Consider the following 23,028-nt stretch of genomic DNA (forward strand, 5'->3'; position numbering starts at 1 on the left):
ACAACAGTCAGCAAAAAGCTGCTCATCACAAACCCAGCTTGCAAACCACGAAATGTCTCTCTCTCTGCATGCATACACACACACATACACATATCTTATGCAATTCTATACTGCCTATCAAAACAGCAGACTACAGAAGGAATATGATAACATGTCTTTGTATTTGTTTAAACTAATACATGGCGTGGAGTTAACGATAGACTGTTGTCACTAAATTGTCCTACTCTGATCTTCAAACAGACTCTCTGACAGTGTTAAACTTTTCAAAGTGGCCCATCAACAGATTATTTTTGGACTTGAAAATTTTGTAGGCCTTGGAATAGATTTATTTGGTGAATTCAGGTAGTAAAGCATTTCAGATAGGTTAATGGACTAAGTGTCTCTCCTGACTATAATAGAAAGCATGAGACCTCATTTTCCAAGAAATGTCAGTTATAGGCACAGAAGACTTCCTTATACTCTGATTTTCTCTGTATATTTTCCATTTACATGAGCCAGTCTGAGCCCTCCTTCCCACTGGCAATGTTATCAGTGAGGCAATACCTTTCTATAATAAAAATAGCACAGAAACTTGCATAAGAAAAATGAATTTGATAACAATAGAATGACTTTCTCATAATAATTTAATAAATTGAAGACATGAAGATTTAAATCCTCCAGCAGAGCTGCATAAAAAGGACTGATGAACTCATCTGCTTTTCCAAGCTTCCAAAAGAAACCCAGGCAATATTTCTTACCTCTTGTTCTACAGATATCACCTATAAAAGAAAAACAGGCATTCAAGTCCCTCTGTTATGCTATTCTTCGCCTTGGGCTAAACTCACTGTTGAATCTGCAGTAAGTAAATGTGAAACATTTGAAAATGTTCCTATTTGTTTCTAATCTTTCTCATTAGAGTAATACACTTTTAACATCCCTTCTGCTTAGAAGCAGGGTTGTGAACTCTGAAGTTGCTGTGTAGACATATAACAAGTTACTGCCCTTTATAGTTTTACATTAAACTAAGAAAAGCTTGCAAAAACATGCCAGAAGTGCACGCACAGTTAGGCTGTCACTAGCTTTAGTTAAGCACTGTTCAGTCCAATGTTTCAAGAAGTCTTGAGACTTACAGAAACCAGATCAAACAAACCAAACAACAACCTCCATGAACTGAAAATTCCCAGATTGTGTTGTAGCCATCAAAAGAATTTAAAAGCAAACTAACTCTTCACTTATTCAACCCTATTTAAGCCATTCTATTAAGAAAAGCAACCAGGACTTGAGTTACTGTATTGGAACAGTGTATTTTCTTTTGTTCAAGTAGCTAACTTGCATGAACCCAGCTTCTTTTTCTCATGGTCATCAACGTATTTGTTCCATCCTCAGCTGGATACAAAGACAGTTTTTTACAATCACTTTCAAGGCAGGTTCAGGCCCCACCCTCAGCCCAGTTTGCTCAAAAATTTTCATAGATTTAACAACATACTTTTACCTATACTTCTTCCTCCTAAGATTTCTTGTTACTGTATAAGAAATAAAGACAGAAAGTGATAAGACTAAATTACACAGGGATGTGATCCTGCAACAAGTCAGAAGTTGCTGCTACTTGCAAAAATAAATGAGAAAAAAAGAAAAAATGGGATTTTATGTCTGGTTTCTTCCAATGACAGTCATGTTGCTGTTGTGAGAACAGAAAGGCAGTTTTACACAGAGTACATATGACACATAAATTCAGTGTCTCTTCAAGCTCAGAATCTTTGTGATTTATTCTATTTTAATCTACATTCTATAAAAATCTTTCAACTCACCAAAATTCTCAGGTTTTACGTGGATTCAGATGGTGACCAGCTGATAGTAACCTCTTTTTTACTCTGAAAGAATCAAAATACTCTGAATCTGTCCTGTTATTCTACTCAGGGACTATGGGTACAGAAACAGACTGATAGACGCAAGATAATTCAGTAGCCATGAATATAGGGATGTATACTACACATTAGTTTCAGAAGAAGCAAGTATAGTTTCTTTCCTGTTCTTCAGAAAAAACACTTCCCTTCCATAAACTCTACCCATGATATAGTAATTGAAATCTTTCAAAACAGCACCAGCAAACACACCCAGGTTGTGCCCTAGGAAGGAGTACTCTCAAGCAATTTCACATCTTAGGAAGAAGTGTAATTTAATTTCATTGGCTCCAGATCCTTTTCTAAGCTTGGCTTCCCTTCACTTACTTGGCCTTTTCTTTGCTCCCTCCCAGCCCCCCAAATTATTCTCAAATAAAAAAACATCCTACCACACAATTAACTCTGAACAGAACCATAACTAGGGGATAAAGAAAAACTATCTAACTGTTGCAATAACAGTTGCAAGAACAGTTCAAACAAATGTAAATAAGTACAGCATCAAGGATTTTCATGACTTCAGCTAAGCAGAATAAATGTGCTGGGTCAAGCCAAGAAGTGAAACTAATCACGCTGTGCAGAGCTGTAGTCTTCTGACAAGCCACATTCTGAAGCCTCTTTCTAAAACAGTTGTATCTACAAAGTCCATTCAAACTTCCTAACCGAGGGATGGGATCCAAAGTGTAGTCAGTTAATTAGAGCCAATGATGTGGGAAATGCAAGATAATTAAATTCTTCCCCTAAAAGATTTATTTCTGAATATCAGTTTTGGGAGTCTGGGAGGGAGCAAGTGATAAATTAATCTCATCCCATAAAACCTAACTCACCTTTGTGAGACTTTTCTCAGGAATCAAGCAATCATACGGTTCTATAAGCTTATTGAGAAACTGAATGTTACACAATGATGCTGCTGTACATACATTTCATTTTTTTATCCTTACTATAAGCAGATGTTGTCTGCACAAACAGGAGAGGTGCATTTCATCCTTTACACACGTGCAGTGGAAAGGAATAAAACCAAGTTTGACCCAAAAGAAAAAAAATAGCAAGACTTTTCAAAAATAAGGAAAAGCAGCTACAACAGGAAACATGATTTAGAAGATAAGTGTTCCTCCAAAATAATCAGGTTTCTGTGTTTAAAAGGTTAAATTGTTGCCTAAGATTAGAAAAAGCAACTTGAATAGATGACCCCTGAAAGACTGAGGGTGGAGAACTTGGGCTTGTGATTAACTAGATCGGAAAAGTAACCAGTTATTTAAGCTAAGGAAGCCCACATAGTCACACTGTCTTTGGAAGACAAAAAAATCCCATCCCGAAGCAGAGATTTGACTGACATCTAATGGAAGATCATAGTGGAGACTTCATACTGGCACATTGGCTCTTGCAAAGGATACTGTTACTAACCAAGAACAGGGGCCTGAATTAGAACATCCACCCAGTACTCTGTCCAGCTCACTGAGTGCTGAAACGCAACTTTGGACTTTAAAGTGCCCAGTTTAAACATTGGAGCTCTCCAACAAGCAGTTAATATCTTTATGGAGAAGTGTAGAGAGTATTGAAGAATATCACACATGAAGACTTTCAGCTATGAGCCATATACAAGCATCCTCTGAAATGACAATATTGCCCTTCCCCATTTCCTCCTCTGCCATTGCTTTCTTAGGAATCCAGACAACCATCACATGCAATCCTTATCATCACAATTGATCTTGCATCTTTAAAAGAGAAGCAGGACAGAATCAGTCATGTTGCAGCTCCACAGGGGAAAATACCTGAGAAAATACCTCTTAGGGAAGACCACCTTTCCTTAGAGTTTCCAAGAAAATGTCCTCTTTACTATGAAACGAACAGTGGAAAACATGACAGTTTCCCATATTTACAAAATGAAAAAGAGAGATTCACCACTGCACGTGTTTTCATCTCCAAGCCAAGGAAGTCAGAAAAGCAGAAGCACTGGAAGTATGTATCAAGCCACAATACCTGCTTTTTAACTCCCAAGTTAGCTTTTTGAGTAACTTGACTTTGCAGCTGAACAGTCAAACTTGCATCCACGCTTTAATTAGAGGTAAGGGGAGCACCTACTGTTTGCATTTACAGGGTGTCTCGTTCATGAGCAGCAGGAGCAAGTTCAGTCATCACAACTGTTCAGCTTGCGCTGCTCTGACGCATCATTTCATCAGTGGAGGCTTTGGTTAACAATTAAGCAGAACCATTCACAGCTGAAGAGACCCTAAATTTCGCCAAGTGAGGAAGTTAGTGCTTTATCCTCGCTACTGTATCTTGTCAGCCACTGTACCACACGAGTTATCATGAGAATTCATCTCTCTCAACGCTGACAGCATGTGGGTGGGGGTGTCTGTTCTCCCATAAACGCATAGGATATTTATTCTGCTAATCCACTTTTATAGAGGATGAGCATGTAAATATCCTGTCTCATAACAGGAGATTAAATTTTTAGAGAAAGACTTTAAAAATAAACCACCATCAATTAATATGGCTATATTACAGCAGCTTCATTGCAGAGACTGATACAAGGAAAAGAGAGCATTGAGCAAGAGGAAGTAGACAGATAAAAGGTGCCTTGCTAGGACCTGAACAACTAAAGACAAGAGCTGCTCAAATGAAGCTTTTTCATGGTTACAAAAGTATTACTTATTGGTAAAGAAAACTCTTGGACTATAATGAAAAAGGAAGAAAGAACAAGTGACAAAAAATTGTCTTCCAATTCAGGAAAGTGACAGTTTATGCCATGGAAAAATTAAATTATGATTAAAAAACACTTCATTTGAAAGCTATCATAGGTAGTGCAAGCAAAAGAAGAACATGAACCTCTGGCAACTGAACAACCCGCAAATCTGTAAAGATTCTATCCACTATACTGCCAAAATGAACTGCTAAATATGATTTAAAGAATCCAGGTGATGGAAATCTGCTTCCATTCACTTAGCTCAGGTACACTAAGTCAATCTACTCCAGGTGTCATCTGGACTTACAGATTTTATGAAAACTTAAATGCAGTTATTTAACAAATCTGCTACAATTGCAAATATATGTGAACCACACCTGAGCATTCTACCATTACATCTGTCACTACTGTGCACCACTGAAGTTATGCTCAGTGTAGAATTAGTTCAGGTGAACATAGGGAGAGTCTGCTCTCGGTGCAGCTCCTGCACACAATGGTGTTATTTCAAATATAAACAGGTAACCATTAGTAAAACTTAAAAAAAATGCTCTGAGCACTTTGATTTTGATCACTTACAACTACAGAGCAAGACCATGGAAATTTTCAAGCACAATACTTAAAATCCATCTAATCTTTACTTAACAATCACAGTTTTTTGGAACACAGATCCTTCCAACATACAGCAATGCATTGATGAAAGATCACAGAATCACAGAAGGGCTTTTATTTCAACTTTTGGGGGTTTGTTCTAACATATTTTGAGCTAGAACAGATTGTTCCCGTGGAGGGACAGAGGCTGTAGCCAACGGGTTGTCTGCTGAGCTTCTCTCCAGTGAATCCCACAGCAAAAGGCGACGTGACAGAGCAGCCCAGGCAACTGGGATACACACCATTAAGTAAGCGACAGAATGAAGGATGGAAAACTTTTGAGGGTTAAGTGTAAATGAACACGATCACTGCATCACTGCATTTTTTAATAATAAAAAAAAATCAGAAAGGTGAAGGTATTTGCTATGAAGCTAAAAGACTACTACTGTATGCACTGCAAACAGAGCTTGCCTCAAAGGGTTTGTTTGTTTGGGGTTTTTTTATTTATTTTAAACCAAATCTGTGGTAACAGAGTAGATGAAAATGCTCTCTTTTGTATCTGCATCTTCTAAGAAATCCTTTATTCATTTAATTAAATGAAATTTTCTCCATCCCCACAGCAGAAGATTGTTTAGAACTGTTAGCACCCATTGGGCTTTTGCTGTGTCAGCCCATTTCAACACAAAGCTGTTAACTAGTTGTTTCTAACAAAGGTACTATAATACTCTTCAATGTCTCATACTCCATTCAGCATTCCTTCAAGTAACTTCCAATACTTTTGAATTAGGACTAAGAAAACTCTATATATACAGTGACTTCAAGGACATAAAATTCAGTGTATCATTTCATAACCCAGCTGTCAACAGAGACAACATTTTTAGAATACATGTATTGTATGTGTGCCAGTATAAGATGAATAGTCCTGTAACTATAATCAATACCGTTAATTCAAACAACTGGCAGTAGCATTTCAGACAACTGGCAATTTCATCAGTTTCACTGGGCTGCCCAAAAATAAACAGCTTGAGAGGACTGAATGATCTCTGTGGTTATCTATAAATAATACTAATCTCGGTCATTTGTTTTAGGGGGTTTATCACTGCAGAAGTTGCAGAAGTCTCATTTCACTGCAAAAAGCCTGGCAGGCTTTGAGAAACTAAAGAAATGCTGAACAACTATACTGCTGGATCTTCATTCACCCAGTTACTGTATTTACATACAGGCTCCACTGAAAGCATCAAGATCCCTCCAGTGTTACGGCAGTTGCTCTGCAGGAAACTCACACGGTCGCAAGGATTTGTAACCACCTCAAAAGTCAATCTGGATTCAGAGAAAGCTCCAGTGATCTGAGCAAACCTATCCTGGGAATGACTAGCGTAAATTTGGAGGAAACGTGAGTAACTTTAGGATTTTTAACTACTTTAGTGTGAAACTTGCCCACTCTCAAAAGAGTTTTTGCGAGCAAAACAAACCTAACAGCTCAATGTGAATGAGACTGGCACTGAGGCTGATGGGTGCGAGGTGAACCTAGGCAGACAGGGAACAGAAGGTGCCATTCACAGGCCTGTTTGCTGTCTCAAAGTGAAATAGCTTTTTTTTAAAAAAATGTGGTCTATGTTCCCCTATCTGTCAAAGCAAGAACAAAAACCAGAGGAAATGGAATAGAGACAGTTGACCAAAAGGAAAAAAACCACACATATCTGCAGACTACAGATCCTGAATTAAACTTCCAAAGTCCTGAAGTAGAAAAAAAAAGTCTAATTGCTATGGTTGAAGTGACTCTCGTAGTCACAGCACTGCTGCCCAGCCTGCCAGCCTGCAGATGGGTGGGTTACGAGCCCTGAGGCTCTGAATGGATGTCCTGCTCCTGAAGGAAAATCTCCTAACTATTGGGAAGTATTATTAGATTTTCCAACCTATTTCACTGGTTAGGAATTTCAAAGTGTGCTCTAGGAAAAACAGAGGTATCATCAGTTCTCCCAAGGACCTAGAGGCTGGCATTCATTTGCTTCCAGGCAGGATTTGCACTGCCATGTGGCATCACTGCAGAGAGCTCTCAATACACCACCAGACTGCAGCAACTTTTCTCTTGCTGATACCATGAAGGAGAGCCAAAGCTATCACCTCAGCTCCTTCCCACAGAAGAGCTTCCAAAGAAACTCCAAACTCTCTGAATAGACTCCTGAGCAGCAGGCAGCAGCACATATGCATACATCCAGGTAACCAAACTGCTGCTGGACCAAGTTTAAAAAGTCACATTGTTCCATCTATAGCCATAAACAATCACCTTTCAGTTGTAGCATTATCCAGTTTACAAGCTTATTGCTAGTATAACAAGAACAATCAGCACAGCCACCCAAGAAAGCATTTCAGTAGAATGTTTGTCACATAGTGGCTGACAGCAAAGAGATTAATGGCTTCTTCAGAAAGAGAACACGCTTTCCAGTGGACAAAGGGAGGAAGCTCACAACCCACTTGGTCCTCCACACCTCTGAGAAACGAGATAGGCTGCACCGTGGTAGTTGCCCATGCAAACAGAAGGTCAGTGGCTGTTTTAGTCAGGCCTTTCATTTTAAAAGTAAAACTGTCTGCAGGACATTCACAGAGAAAAGCCAGCATTTAAGAATAGATCGAATTTATCAACCTGCAGATCCTTATTGCTTTGATCATATATACTGTAAAGTAACTACCTTTTATTCCATACTGGCAATAAATCTATACACACTTGAACTGTAATCAACACAACACACTTCTCAGAGATCTGAGGATGGACTCAGTCACAAAACACCCCAAACAAACTGGGTAGGAGGAAGGCTGAGCTGGTAAAATAAAGTCTCAGTTTCAGGTAAATGATTAGGTAGCAGTGTACACTGCTATTAACCTCAAGTCCATAATGAGAGCTTAAATGAACAGTTCTAAAGGGACATAAGCCTTTGTAACAGAGCTGCACTCCTGCAGTTGGCACTAATTGACCCTTTTGCCGGCAGGCTCAGCAGAGAAGGCAGTCAGGACTGTCTGAACAGCAGGCCCTTCTCCGTCATGCAGAACAAAGTCACTGTCCTGATTATCCAAGAGGTTTGATCTCAATGCTTTCCACTTTAACAGCATCTTTCATTCAGGAATGAGGCAGGAAGGATAGCAGGGGCGAATCTTAAATCGCTGTTGCCCTTCCCATACCCATTTTGCAGAAGGTCTCCTGTCTTTGGAGCTTTCTGACACTTTTTACAAGTGTGCTCTGCAGACCCTCAATCATACCACTGAATTTCTGAGAAACTGAAACGATAAGATTCGTATTTCCCACACAGCTTCACCCAGCCTTCTTGAAAACACAATTAATAATCGATTTTGATTAAATTACTTTCAAGAAGATTTTAATCCCCTTACAGAGAATGTTGCAATAGATTGTATTAAAACCAGCATACACAAGAAATACATGTGGCCGATACAAGCACTTTTAGAGACCCACACAATGGAAAAGAGGAATCATATTGATCCCACTTGCAGTTTTGTCCAGAAAGATGCCATTTTTAAATTCATGTGAAGATCCTGATTAAGGCAGACTATTCCAAAGCAGCACATTCTGGAATCAATTAAAAAAAACCCTCCTATTAACACAGGGAATCTCCAGACATTACCAATGACACACAGAGTCTTTTCAGAAAAGTTCACATGAAAAATGTACTTTAATATCAAATCGTCTCCTCCAGCGTATGCTGAGATTGACTCAAATCTCAAATGCATCTTATGCGAAACAGGGGCTAGCACTGCAAAACAACACAATAGGAATTTAAGACAGGAAGTGCAGATAATTTTCTGAATCAAGCTTCCAGAAGAATAACTCATTTATGTTGATAATGATCCAAGTTGGAACCTGACCAGGATGCAGGAGTTCGCAGCATCACTACTCACAATAGGTTCACTATTCATGACAAACAACAGTGTGTTTTTACAGATGAAAATAGGTTAAAATATTAGCTTTATGTTTCAGCCAAAAGATCTTGTTTTGCCAGAGATCTGTTCTTGAATTGCCTCTAGGGCAACTCATAAAAAGGAGTCAAGTTTTTCACTCTGGACTATAACTAGTCACGCAAGCACAAGAGAGACACAATGAGTTAAACTCCACCGAAGAGTCTGTGGTCTTTAATGTCACACAGTCTCTATTCACACAAGAACTGAAAAATCCATAAACTGATGTAGAAGGAGACAAAATAGTAGAGAAAGGTTTGTAGCTACAAAAATGCATATATGGTAAGGAAGGGAAAAAAGAAAATCTGGAAGTAGAGATGGTATAAGTGACTCCTGCTAAAACCAAGGTCAAGGTCAGCACTTTCTACTGAGGACTATTTGACTTGCACTATTTTGTTTCAATTGAAAAACAAAATCTTTCCTTGGCAGATTCTGCGCTACACAGACTATTCCAGATACTTCTGAGATACCCAGCTTCATTTATAAAAGGACACTTATTACTGCTGAACGTGAACATTTTCTTAAGTTTCCAAAAGTTCCAAGAGGAAATATGTGCAACACTACACAAGGGTGCATTCAGTTAGCTGAAGTCTAGAGCCTGGACAGCCTGGGTAGTCCTGGAGGAGAGGTGCTCTACTGATTAAGATGCTCTGAATCTCCCTCAAAGAACCCATTGGCTGTCCTGGACCTACACATCCCACTTTTTCAGAGGCTTAAAGCAAGGAATACCCCATGAGGGACCACTCTGTTTTTACCTCTTACTGTCTTCCCTCCTTCAAAGTCCCACAGAGCTACTTCAAATTTAACCTGGTGTAAATGACATCAGAGGGAAACTCTATTATGCATCTTGACTGCTCCTATTTATCTAATGGGACACAAAGAGATTTTTTTTTCCTTTCTCTTAAGGTAAAACAACGAAGCACTAAAACATTTAGGTCCCAGTGGTCACCGCAGATATACACAGCTAAGTACCACTGCCTGCAATTTCTTTTAATGTAATACAGCACAAAAAACCTGCCAGTGGAGCACATATGATGCATGTGAATGTATGTCTTTGAAACAGGACAATATGATTGTAGAAATCATCACTACATTCCCATACAGTGTATGCAGTAAAGCTATACTGATTCTTGCTTAAAACGAGGCAAACTCTGCACCTGGTGTGCCAAACTGGAATAGTGGATAATTTCAGGAGGGTTAACTGGTCTCATTTTGATCACATTTCAGCTTATCTCACTGCCTCTCCAGGTAATAAAGTTGCCTGTAGATGGTGTGGAAAGACATGCCATACATATTTTAACTGACAAAAATTGTCTATCCATAAAATCCATCACAAGTAGCTTGAACTATATATCCAGCAGACAAAAAGCAGACAGCTTCTTTAAAAACACACACTTTTTTCCCCCTCCACATCCATCATTTATATGTCATTATAGATATTGGACAGAACAGGTGCTTTTACAGTGAAAAAGGCAAATTCGTGTCTGCACAGGCAAGTTGCTAACTTGGACAGGTGTCATCAAATTGTTTCAGTCAAGGAAAATAAAGTACGAAATCCAGAAATCATCATTTCCAAAACAAAATATTTGACTTCAACTGAAATGGAGTAAATTTTTTTTAAGTCTGAAACTATTAAAAAAGTTTTATTTTTACCTTCTTGATTTTCTGGTTGATTCTAATCTAATCTATAAAAGTCTTTCGAACTCATGAAATGAAAGACTAGCAAGTCACACAAAGGCCATCATTTCCAGTCTTATGTGTTTTTGAAGTCATGCAGCTTGATGTCCTGGTATATGCACTCCATTTCTGGGATGCACAGAGCAGCAGTGAGATAATGGTTTTATGGAGGAACTCGGTCTGAGCTGGCTGAGCCACTCGATACAAATATAGGAAAACTACCATTAGTCATGACAATCACTCTGCTGACACGACTGAAATAGGAAAGAGATCAGATTAGCTGTCATGGGACAACCATGTATAATTTTTGACAATTTTGTATTATTTTATATTAATCAAAAAGTCAGAAGTAAATAGGCACAACAAGCATTGTTTTAAAAAGAAATTCAAAGTAGAATAGCAGCTATTGTGCTGATTGCTCACTCATTCAACACTCCCTTTGGTCCAACTCCTTTTGACATATTCCACTATTGTAGTGAAGCCACTCTGGAGATGCTACCTGACCACTGCACAAACACTTTGGAGAAAGATGGTCGAGTGCATGAAACTTGCTGGACAATTTAGAACCTTCCAAACAGTTTTAAGTCAATGCAGGGTTAGACCCTGGGTCAGTCCTTTGGAAATCGATGGATACTAATTAGCTCTCATTTAACTGCTGGGAAAAAAGAATGCACATGAACTTGAGTTTTCTGACCATCAGACTTCATTAGAACCCAAACTTAGTGACACAAGTGGTAAAGCCTGAAAAGAAGAAACCTCTGTAATCAGTAAAAAACAAGACATTACATGTTGTGCTGTAGAACGGCAACGGAAAGCTCACTGCTTGAAGAAAACTTGTCAATTACCATTTCTCTCCAAGACATCTCTTCCCCTGCATCTCCCCTCAGCAGAAAAACACAAACCACGACAATCACCAAAAGGTTTTAAGGAATTTAGTATACACAGCTGGGTATCAAGTTGTCTGTTGTGATGCAGCAACCCTGCGATTGGCAAGACCTGATCTGTGTTCACTAAATGGGCTGCAGTACCTATCTCAGACTAAGATCTCCGAAAGGGAAATCGCACAAAGAAACCATGGAAGGCACCAACCCCTGAAATGCACTGCACACATCTCTTGGATGTGTGGGGTAGGACAAAGGCTGGACTCTTCCAGCTGAAACTATTCTATGATTCTATGGAATGCTGACAGCTGTGAGATAGATTACAACATGTTCTACAGACCTCACTGGGAGAAATCCACAGGTAACATTGCTTCTAGTGAAGATGGTTCTTTCTCCCAATACTCAGATAACCAGTGTGAGTGTGGGTCGGGCAGGTGAGAACTGGGCGCGTGCTGTCCTGTCAAAGGGTGGACTGCACTTATAATAAAGATCCCGAGTGTGTAGGAGATAGAGAACTTTCACATATTAAATATGCTTTCTTTTGAACAGCTTTGCTTGTTTCAGGTAGTGCTGAAACGTTTCCTTTGTCAAGTGAAAGGCTGCCTTGCCTACAGCTGCAACGTGTTCTCCTAAGCCCAGCAGTGTGAATGTACATCACCTTCCAGCAAGGACAGGAACTTAGCAAGTGATAATTTCAGTTTCTTTTTCAGATGTGTGAAGAGTAAGGCTGAGTTTTGGTGGGTGGGGTTTTCTTCGCTTTTGGGATTTTTTGGAGGTTTTTTATTTTTTAGGTAAGGAAGCAGAAGAACTATCAATAAAATGCAAAAGGCACCGTCAGACAAGGCTCTCCAAGTTTTTCACTGCTGACAGCCTTGCAAAAGCTGTCTGAACCAGGGAAGTTATCCGTTACCCATGTATGAGGGAGAGTAAAACTGTCCCACCAAAAGCACAAATTGACTGGGCCCAAATGCTTGACGTTTGCATACGGCAGAACTACTGATGGTGAAATCAGCAAGCACCATTACACACATCAGTCCAGGAGAAAGAGGTGTGAAAATAATAACACATATGTGGAATAAAGTGAGTATGCATGGACCATATACCATCAGAGAGTGGATATACCCTTCCCAGACAGCTGCATATCATTTTAAAGAGAGTTCTTCTATTAAAAAGACTCAAGACAATGAAGTCACCATGCAGCCTTGTGCTTTTTCTTAAACTCTTGATCAGAATTTCAAATATCACATTTGAATGAACTCCAGAAAATACAAGCCCAACACAAGAACAGGACCAAGCATGCAAATGCAGTCACATAACTTACAAGTGGTCTGAAAGCGATGGTGTTGTAAACTGTATTTGAAAAAAACCTTAATTATATGCTGAATTTTTTTAATCTGATGTCCAAATAGTATAGCAAAATAATTACATACAAGTGACTAGATGGGTCAACTCCATTCCAGCAGATGAGTGCTCACCTGGGCTATTATCCAATTCTAAGAGAGCAATTCACCGTTTTTACAAGTGCCTGAGCAAGTTATCCACAGCGAAATGTCCCTGCAGGTTGATCCTCACGCCTAAGGGCTTCTGTGCCTCCTGTGCAATGTATGTGAGAGGGCTGCACGCTGTCACTCGCTTTTTTAGAAGCAGTTAAGATGACAAAACAGACCCAGCACTCCAGACACCATAAGGAGGATACGCAGGAATCACTGCTAGGTGGATCCATTGATATTAACTCCTTCCTACATTCACTCCTCCTCTAAACAGAAACCTTATCACTCGTTTCTCTCTTGCTGTGTGTAAATATGACAGTCTTGCCCTAAAAATTACATCTTGCTGAGATCAGCTAAAAAAGCCACACATTGCTTTTGAGTGTTTCACAAACTGATAAACAAACTCTGCATTTCAGGTGCTAAAGAAACGACTCCAAACTCCCAGATACAGTCAGTGAAGCTGCAGGCTACCTATCCGTGTTCACACTGGAACGACTACATCAGCCAAACACGAGTGTCTAACTCTGGAGTCTTCATCAGATGACTGCACATGAAAAACTCCAAGATTTCAAGTTTGAGGTTTCTAGGGCATCAAATATTCTGAAGATCCACAAGAATATAAAGCAGCTGACATAATGGAGGGATGGACGCCTCTGCCGGGAAACGCAACACATACACGTTTGGAAGAAAAAGAATCCTCATGGATGAAGTCTGTAAATTGCTTCACTGTAATGATGATCACAGTTTCATGGAAACTGGCTTGATCTAGATCAATCAATTTTGTATCTCTATTTTTAGATGGCCACATTGCTCCAGTGAAGGTATGAGCCCCAGAACAGCAAACCTCATGACAATCAGTATTGAGTTTTTAGGCTGGCTTGTGAGCTCCCTTAGAAAGGAGACCATGGCCTTCCAGTGATCTATACTTTACAGTAGCATAGAAAAGATTGATCTTAGGCTGTAAATGACATGTCAAACAGGAACTCAACACAACTGTTTTTCTCACCGAAAATGAAAATGAGTTTTCAGTGATATGGTTTGGCTTGGTTTGAAACTGAACTATGAAACCAAACAGTTGCTGCTTTAAAAATAACATTCTAAAACATTTTAAGGATGCCCAACTAAATCAGAAATAGCATTCCAAAATGGGTAATGGCAAAGTATGTACTTTAAATGGAAAAATATTAAATCACTGGATTGCGACAATAAACAATCATTAAAGATACCTCAGCTCCCTCATTTCACACCTTCTTGCATAACAGTCCTACACTTGCAGTAGGACAGCTTCCCACCTCCCAGACACTGAACACAGCGTACCCAGAGTAAAGGAACCCACTATTTTCTGTGGCTCTTGGAGAAGCTCCCAAGTCAGCCTTCAATAAAACTGTGGGGTTTTGTTGTTGTTGAAAGCTACTGTCACATGCTTGTTTCCCATCATGGCATCTCCATTTCCTCCCAGAGATAAACTACAGCTGTTACACATTTTATTGGAATGTGTAGTTAATCAGTAGCTCTCCAATCCTTGCCAAGAGTCTCATCAGTCCTCCAGGCCCAATGCTATACAGGAAAAGTGAACAATTTCATCTCTGCATCTGCACAAAATCTTTCCAAAACTGAACAAGTAAATGGCACTCTTCATTGTGCTTTATTCTTCATTCATTTGGTGAATTCAGAGTTTCTCAAAAAACTGTCCATTCATCTAAGACTATTTTCCCATCTCTACAGTGTTAATTAAATGGAACCTTAACATCTGAACAGTATGTAAATTCTGTGTAGGCAGTAGAGATGGAGAGAGAGAGAGCTTATTTTAAAATGAAGAAACAATAAAACCTCCTTGAAAGCAGTATGGTTGTTTCTGCTGACACTGAGATCACATTCAGCTTAATGACAAATCATCTGCTCTGACATGAAATGGAAATAAACTTTGGCTGGAACACATCCTTCACCTTTCTACCTAGCCCAATATTGCAAAAGCTTTGACCCCTAAGCTAAAGCCAGTTGATTTTCCTTGGCACACTGCAGTAACATACAATATCTGAGCATCTTCCACAGCATAAAAGGCATTTTCAGGGATCTTTAATCCATAGAGTTGTGTAGAAAGCCCATTTCCAGGTGTTTTACCACAGAATTCTGGGAGAACCCAGGGCACATTCTTTATCAGGACAGTGAGACATCTACCCTGTGGTTTCTACTAACAGAAAAGCACCAGTACATGGCCTAAACTTGGCAAGATTTTCAGAGACATGCTTATGCTTTTGGCAGAAAGGAGCCGACCACTTTCAGCATCAATGTCCTTTGCCAGCTGGCCAAAGAGTACACAGATGCAAGGGAAGCAAATTATCTGCCCACTGGCAAAAAGAAATGCTGAGCAGCACTGAAGGAAAAAGTGTGTGGGGGTGCATGTGTGCGAGCGAGTCTGCATGTGAGCATATATACCCACACACACATGCACCTGTGCTTCGGAAAAGGGACTCAAACTGCAACACCTGTCTGCTGCTAGCCCTGTGGTATTTTCTGCAATGTTCTCCCTACAATAAATAGGCACTTTTTCCATTTAATCTTCCAAGATTAAATGTAAGGACTGAAAAAATGCTAAAGAAAATTTTTCCAAGAAAGTCTGAAATTAGACCCCTTCAAGAAAGCATCCACACAGTCACTTACAGGATTTCAGCAACTTAAGGTAAGTCAGCATGTCACTGTATCTTCCCTCTCTTTTTTTTTTTTTAGTCTCTTAAAGAACAAGTGCCTGTGGAAAAAACACTACACATCAATATTTGGTAAAATAGAAAAAGCCTTCTGGGCTCAGAAGATGCCTGAAAAATGACTCAGAAAAAAAATAACAGGACAGAAATGTGCAGCTGCTAGGTTAGGTTTAGCTGAGAGAGGGAATCTGCCTGTAGATTAATTAGATTCTGCAATCACGGCCCCTTTTCACCCATCCACATCCCACCACTATCATTACATGATCAACAGATTTTAATGAAAACTAAGGCTTTCTTCTCAGAAATTCCATGAGGACTACGTGTAAGGTTGAGTTTACTTTTCTAAATATTTCTTGAAAATTGCACATAACGCAACTGCACATTTGTTGGCTGTAAAGGTGTACAACAGCAATTTTTTGCAATGACAGTGCAGAGAGGGAATATGAGATCTGTGTGCTAATGAGCTGACACTGCAGAGGCTAGAGTAGTGTTAGTATAGAGCACTACAAGTGCAGAGCAGAAAGACATACACTGGTTATTTCTAGGGAATATGATCTACAGAACCGTACACATATTTCAACATTAATACTAACATCCTTCATTGGAGGTTGTAAGAAAAGCACAAAAGACATTTCAGTGATGAATTCATACATTTCAGGTGTTAGATTATTATAACACTCATATTATTATGAAAAAAAACCCAGCTCACTCCCCACAGGAACATTTTTGAAGAAAATGTAACATCTGTGTTTTACTTGACTTTATGAATTCACTGGTCAAGTTAACTTTCTGCCTTTCTGATGGTAAAAAGCTGTGTATTTTAAAAGATGCAATAAATCACACTACAGCCAATTGATAAACTTCAATTCACCTTTAAATACACCGCAATTTTCATCTGTGTTTGAATTTGTTCTCTGTTAAGATCTTATCCAGCTAAATGAGTAGGTGAGCAGATAAATACAGAGTGGACAAATATTGTATGCATGTATGTAAATTGAATACACAGAGAGCGGCTCAGTGTTAGCAGTGAAGCAAGGAATGCATGTATATAAATCAGATTCTGCATCACTTAACTGAAAAAGGAATGAGAGGGAGGGGCTTAGGGCAGGAATTTTCTTTTGCTTCTAAAAAGTTTGTTCCCCTGTTGGGATATTGCCAAATCAGTTCTACCAGAGGTGGGCTTTTTATCTACGGCTCAGGAGGATACTTCAGAAGAGATTTTTTTCTTCCCTCTCCTGCCTCTGGAATGCACCAGATTGCACCAAGCAGGATGTGCAGCTGTACAGTAAGACTGTTAAGTCTTTCCTGAGCAGAGCCCCCTTCAATTCCTCCATGCATGAAGACATAATCCAGCGACTATCACATAAATCAAAGCAAAAGAGAAAGAAAAGTGCTATTTTAGAGATACTGACTAGCACAGGCACTAGGCTCAAGCTACACATGCTTCTTTCTCCTAATTCCTTTCAGTTCCTTTATGTATCCCACCATAAAGTCAGCCACAGTCTCCCTCTCCAGCGAAGGCAGTCAGAGTCACTGCAGGTTTCTCTCCTATGGAACCTTGCCAATTGTAAATATTGATCAAATGTCTGTGTGACAGCACTGGAGACAATTTATGCTTAGCTCAAAGAGAAGTAAAAATGTTGTGGAAAGAATTCCTTCATGGATACAGCAGAAATTATCTGCCATTCCACTGTGAAGTGAGGATGTGATTAAGGGTACTTAGGCCAGAATGTTTTTACATGTTGGCCAGGTACTATGAGCTACTTGTTCATCCTAATGCACTGATATGTATCAGCATTCAGACTTCCAAAGACAGCTGCTTCCAGATCCAAAAAGACCAACTGTTCTTACATTTTTTAATGTTATATTTTATCCTGAGCTCCTAAGACCTATACAGCTGGCAACTTGGACTCACTGTATTCTTCTCTTACCAACAGTATTACCAGATTGTCACAGCTATGGACAAGGTCACCTTTTCATTTTCTCTTCTGTTTCTTTTTTCACATCTTCTATTTTTAAATAGGTTGCTGTAGGTTGGAATTCTCTAGTCTATGGTTTCTCCTGAGATTTAAGTTTTCCCAGTTTTACTACACGGGTAATATGTGTTGGAACATGCAGCCCTACACTACAGAAAGCCATCTCATCTGACTAAAATCACCACAGCTTTCACTAAGCAACGACAAAAACTCATGGGATATCCTAAGACGAGAAGCACACCAACTAAATAATACATTGATTGTCTGAGCATGTGGTTCACTTGTCTTTGTGGGATCTGTAAAGAAGTGCTGGTAGAACTTGTAAAAAACAATTAATAATTAATCACTCCATCAGTTTAATGTATTTAGTTTAAATCCATGTAATTGATATTTAGGAAACTATGTTTGAGATACAGTCCCTTGAAGGGATTACACCAATTAAGGATTAATAGTCTGATGTTTGTTGTAAGAGCTGTTGAAGCTGGAGACAAGTAGAAAAATAAGACGTAAAGTACAAACATGCTATTACTTCACCTTTTTTTCCCAGTTTATCAAATATTTTCATTGGATATTATACAACTAACCTGTCTGCAAAAGTTTTAAAGGTCCCAATTCAAAGCCCTTTAAAAAGTGTAACCCTGCACTAGCAAGAAGCAGTCACATGGGGGATATGTTAGAATACCAATAAAAAATGTGTTCAAATATTTCCTTATTGTATATTTCCTAACCATCAACTTTCTCAGAAAATACATGAAATCCTAGAAAGATAACATATCTACTTGCCCAGCCTTCTGACTATATAGCGTGAGATGGGAAGATATGAACTATTCTATCCCCAACAAGCAAAAGAAAAAAGACATTAAAAACGTGAAATTATCTTAAAGCGGGAGATACTAGTTTTCTGTAGTTCATTTGTTTTAGTAAAAGGCTTCCTCTTTGAACATTTGACACTGAGTACGTGAACAGGATTCCCATCCGTAACATAAAGTTAGTTAGTACATGGCATTCAGAGGTCCCGTAGATCATGTACAGGCACATTTCCGTATATTGCAAAGTACGTGAAACTGTCTTGCAAGAAGATGTCATTAATTGTAAAAAGTTCACAATAAAAACTGTATAAAACTGAATCTGGACACTTCAGTAACACAAATGTTCAAGAACCACTATTGGTAAAGGAATGCTTTTTTAAATGCAGAACACGCATCAGCCTTTCAGACACGAATTTTGCATTTTAGCACCACATTAACACTACCCAAAGTTCTATTTTGCTTATTCAGTTAATAAAGGCTCCAATTATACACATGCACTGCTTGTGCAGTGCTATTTCTTGTAATACTAAGCATTCTGTGATTCTGCGATTTTCTCTCCCCTCAGCTTTAATGGTATTTGTCAGTTTACAGTCTCCTCAGCTTCTAACACGACTTTCACTGTAAGAAAACAACCCAGTACTTCAGGGCAGAGGAGGCAAATAAGCCTCTCTAGCTCTGTCCCCTCAAGGTCACTTGTAAACAGCTGTTTCTGTTTTATTCTCACACAGTATTATTTACAAATTATGCTGTTTCACACAGCTAGGCTGTAGCCTCAACAGAAAAGGGATGTTACTTCAGTGGCAATTCACTGATCACAGCTACACAGCTCTGCTATATAAACAACATGGTTGCTTTTCCGGAAAATAAAACTAAAGAGGTGAAAAGAAGTGGTGAAAGAACTTTCCCCAAGGCATTATTCAACCATATAATGCCACAAATCTAGTAAACCTCGTGTCAGTGCACACATTTGTTGCTCTGTATTGTAGGAACAAGAACTCTAGGCTACCAGGGAGAAACTGAATGGAAAAACAGACAACAAATAAACATTTTTTATATAAAAGCGTGTATTTACTTACAAGCATTTGTCACTGAAAAACTGTTGGAGGAGTCCAAGTGATCTACGTGATAGTTCAAATGGAAGGGCTTTTCTGTGGTATTTTGGTTTGTGTTGTATAACTGCACAGCAAATCGAAATGCACTGTGCTCCTGAACAGTGTTCCTCATGAAAAGTCCACCTAGGATGGAAAAAAAAAGAAAAAAAAAGGGAAAAGGTATTTCAGAATGAATTTTGAGGAGAAAAGATGGCAATAAGTTACATTTGCATCCTGCACACCTCAGGAAAGAATGACTAGGAGCAGGCTGAGCCTGAGCACATAACTGTGATGGAGTGTGTAGATGAAATACATACTCTAAGTCCAAAGTTAGGCTTTTAATGCCACACATCACATCCAGGTGCCCCCTGAGCGACCGGGAGTCACCGGGCACTGCAGGTGCACCTTGAAAACCAGGCCACTTACAACTTGCCTGCACATATCTACCTGGGGGAACTGTGGCTTTTAAAATATCTCCCGACTACCCGAATAACGTCTCTGAGCAGTTATTTGCTAAGGACACGGGTGGCATGCAGCGTGGGAAACGTGCGGTTCCGAACAGTCTGGGGAAGACCGCACAGAGCCGAGCGCTGCTCCGAGGGAAAAGCAGGGGGAAAAAAAGCAAGTTTCAGTCGCCTGCCCCTCAGCCTTACAGCTCACTCGGCCGCAGGTTTAGGGCACATCGTTACAGATTGACTCCGTTACTCTCTCCCATGATTTGCTACACGGGATGCGCAGCTTCAGGGAACGATGCCGTGCGAGCACGGACCGCATCCTCCTGTCGCTCCGGAGGTGAACGGCCAGCGCAGCACACCGGCACGGCTCGCAGCCGCCCGCCCGCGCAGCCCTGCCGCCCTTCCTGCCTCTGGCTCACGACAGCGGGCAGGAGCCTGAGCGGGGCTGGCCCCTGGAGCTGCCGGGGCCGCCCGCATCGCTGCCCGGGCTCGTCCCCCGCTCCCTCCCCGCGGCTGGCAGGGGGAAGGAGCGCGTCGCGGTGCCACGGCGGGCGCTTACCTATACTGATGGTGTTGGGGAACCCTGCCAGAGCCTCCCCCAGCAGCCCCGCCAGCAGCAGCACGAGGGTCCGGGGCGCACTTTGCCCCATTTTCTTCAGCCCCTGTGGTTCAGCCCCTAATACGAATCTGGCGGCACGGGCATGGGCGCAACTGGCGAGCCGGAGCAGTGTCAATGGTGGTGGCGATGCTGGCGGAGGTAGCGAGGAGGATGCTCCCCCTCCCTTCTTCCTTTTTTTTTTTTTTCCTTTCTTTCTTCCCCAAATCTCTCTCCTCTTGTCTTCACCCCAGCCTGGGAGGACTCATTGGCTGCGAGGCTGCCTTTCTCCCCCCGTCTCCAGCAGCCCCCCCAGCGCAGGGACTTCCCCCAAAGATGGTGGGTAGCGGAGCCGGCGAGGCTGCTCCGCCCGGGCCGGGAGGGGGTTATCGATCAAACTTGGCGTAAGGCGGGCTGGCAGCAGCTCAGCTCAGCTCAGCTCAGCTCAGCTCGGCTCGGCCCGCCCGCCCAGCCCCGGCGCTGGCGTCTCCCGGCCGCGGCGGCAGCGCTCGGGGCTGCGGTCGGAGGGAGCTCACCGGCCTCACGTGGGCCGGCCCCTGGGCTGCAGCTGGCCCCTTTAAAGCTGCATCGCTCGGCGTGTGTGTGTGAGTGCGTGTGTGTGCGGTGCGTGCGCCTGTCTGCGGGCGGGGGAGGGGCGGGGAGCCGCGCTGGAGCCGCGGGAGCGGGGCGGGGGCGATGCGCCCGGGGTCCCGCCCGCGCCCGGCCGCGGGGCAGCGCCGGCAACAGCGGGCGGCTTAGGGCCGGGGCGAGCTGCCCCCGTGAGCCCTGGTGTCGCTGTGCCCGCAGCCCCGCCTGAGGGGAGAGAGAGGGCTGGCGGGGGGATGGCAGAGGGAGGGCTGGGGAAGGCGACAGGGCGGCCGGCTCGGAGCGCTTTGCTAGAGGGCTTGCCTGCCCGGCGGCCGAGTTCTCCCCATCTCCCCTGCAGGGCTGGCGCCTGAGGGGAGAGGCTCCCGCGGTCGTCTGCCCACAGTACCATGAAGTGAAGACAGACAAGGACCAGTTTATCTCACACAAGGGAGTACTGGGTCCTTCCCAGCCTCCTGTAAAGGAAGGAAACCCAACCAAGTCTACCTTGCTTCATCCCTGGTGCTGGAAACAGACAGGGAACATCTCTGTTATGCTGTGTTGCCCCAGCACAGAGCACAAAGCACAAAGCATGGCCTACCTGAGGACTGCAGGGGAGCAGGCGTGTGGGTGTTGGATGTGCCATGTACCTCCCTGAAACACGCTTCTTGGCTGAGCCCCAGTCTTGATATGCCCCTGGCCTGTGTGTCCATTGGGAGCTACTGTGCTTCTGCTTCAAGCTTGGTTCTCCGAGGGGTTGATCTTGCACCCTGTTTCCTTGACACTTCACTATATGGATCCTGCAGCTCTTTTCTTTTTCTTGCTTTGAGGTTACAAAACTGTACAAAATGGAGACAGAAAAGAGATATTAGGTCACCTAGTCCATTGTCATAGGCCCAGGAAAGATTGTTCTTCACTTAATGTTTCCTTTTCCTCTGATTTCAGGAGGTCACTTTCCCTTGATCTCCCTCTGCTTTCTGTTTTGCTTTTTTTTTTCCTTTTCTCTTCTTAATCTCAGAATCTGATGTTCTTTGAATCTGTGTTCAGTTGAGGTAAGAATAATATCAACAGCAGTTGACTGTGCATTTGGAAATTAATCAACCAGTACCACTGGCTGTAGCTACATGTAAGTACTTGAGGTATCAGGTGGTTGCAGATCACCACACATATGCTAATGAATGACATCAGAGTTTCAAAACACTACTCTTGAAGGAAGCCAAAGGCACAGGTGAAGAACAGGGCATAACATTCACAAGGCAGGAGCATAACATATGTCAGTAGTGGGATTTATGTGATTCCTACTTATTGCTAGGTGCATGCATCTGTTGCTACATGTTGTGTGTTCTTTTATGAGAATCATGCTCAGAAGATGGAGTTTATTCCAGTTTGGGCAGGCGTAGGGATTAGGCTGTGGCATGGCTGGTAGCGTTCCCTGTTTAGATTGAGATGGCAGCTGTCATTCTGTCTCTCTGTTGAAAGAAATGGTTGGCTGTGTGGATACATCGGGTATGTGAAGTCCATCTTTATAGTACTCCTCAAGCTCAAAGTACTCCATAAATATTACCTTTGAATTCCTGTAAACGTTCACATGAAACATGGCTGTATTCTTACAGATGTAAAATCTTTAAAATCAAGGAAAGCAACTGGCCC

General features: G+C 41.5%; 1 protein-coding gene across 1 annotated transcript in view; it reads right to left on the reverse strand.

The window, feature by feature from the left end:
- GRIA3 (glutamate ionotropic receptor AMPA type subunit 3) overlaps window positions 1-20,848 on the reverse strand; it is a 145,631-nt gene extending 124,783 nt beyond the window's left edge. Inside the window, exons 1-2 of the mRNA XM_062007039.1 lie at window positions 20,758-20,848; window positions 19,729-19,887 (exon numbers count right to left, since the gene is read on the reverse strand). Coding sequence (XP_061863023.1) covers window positions 19,729-19,887; window positions 20,758-20,848 — 250 coding nt within the window. The remainder of the gene's footprint in view (window positions 1-19,728; window positions 19,888-20,757) is intronic.
- Between the last annotated feature and the right edge of the window lie 2,180 nt (window positions 20,849-23,028).

The sequence above is a fragment of the Colius striatus genome, chromosome 13, assembly GCF_028858725.1.
Source record: "Colius striatus isolate bColStr4 chromosome 13, bColStr4.1.hap1, whole genome shotgun sequence".
Taxonomy (NCBI): domain Eukaryota; kingdom Metazoa; phylum Chordata; class Aves; order Coliiformes; family Coliidae; genus Colius; species Colius striatus.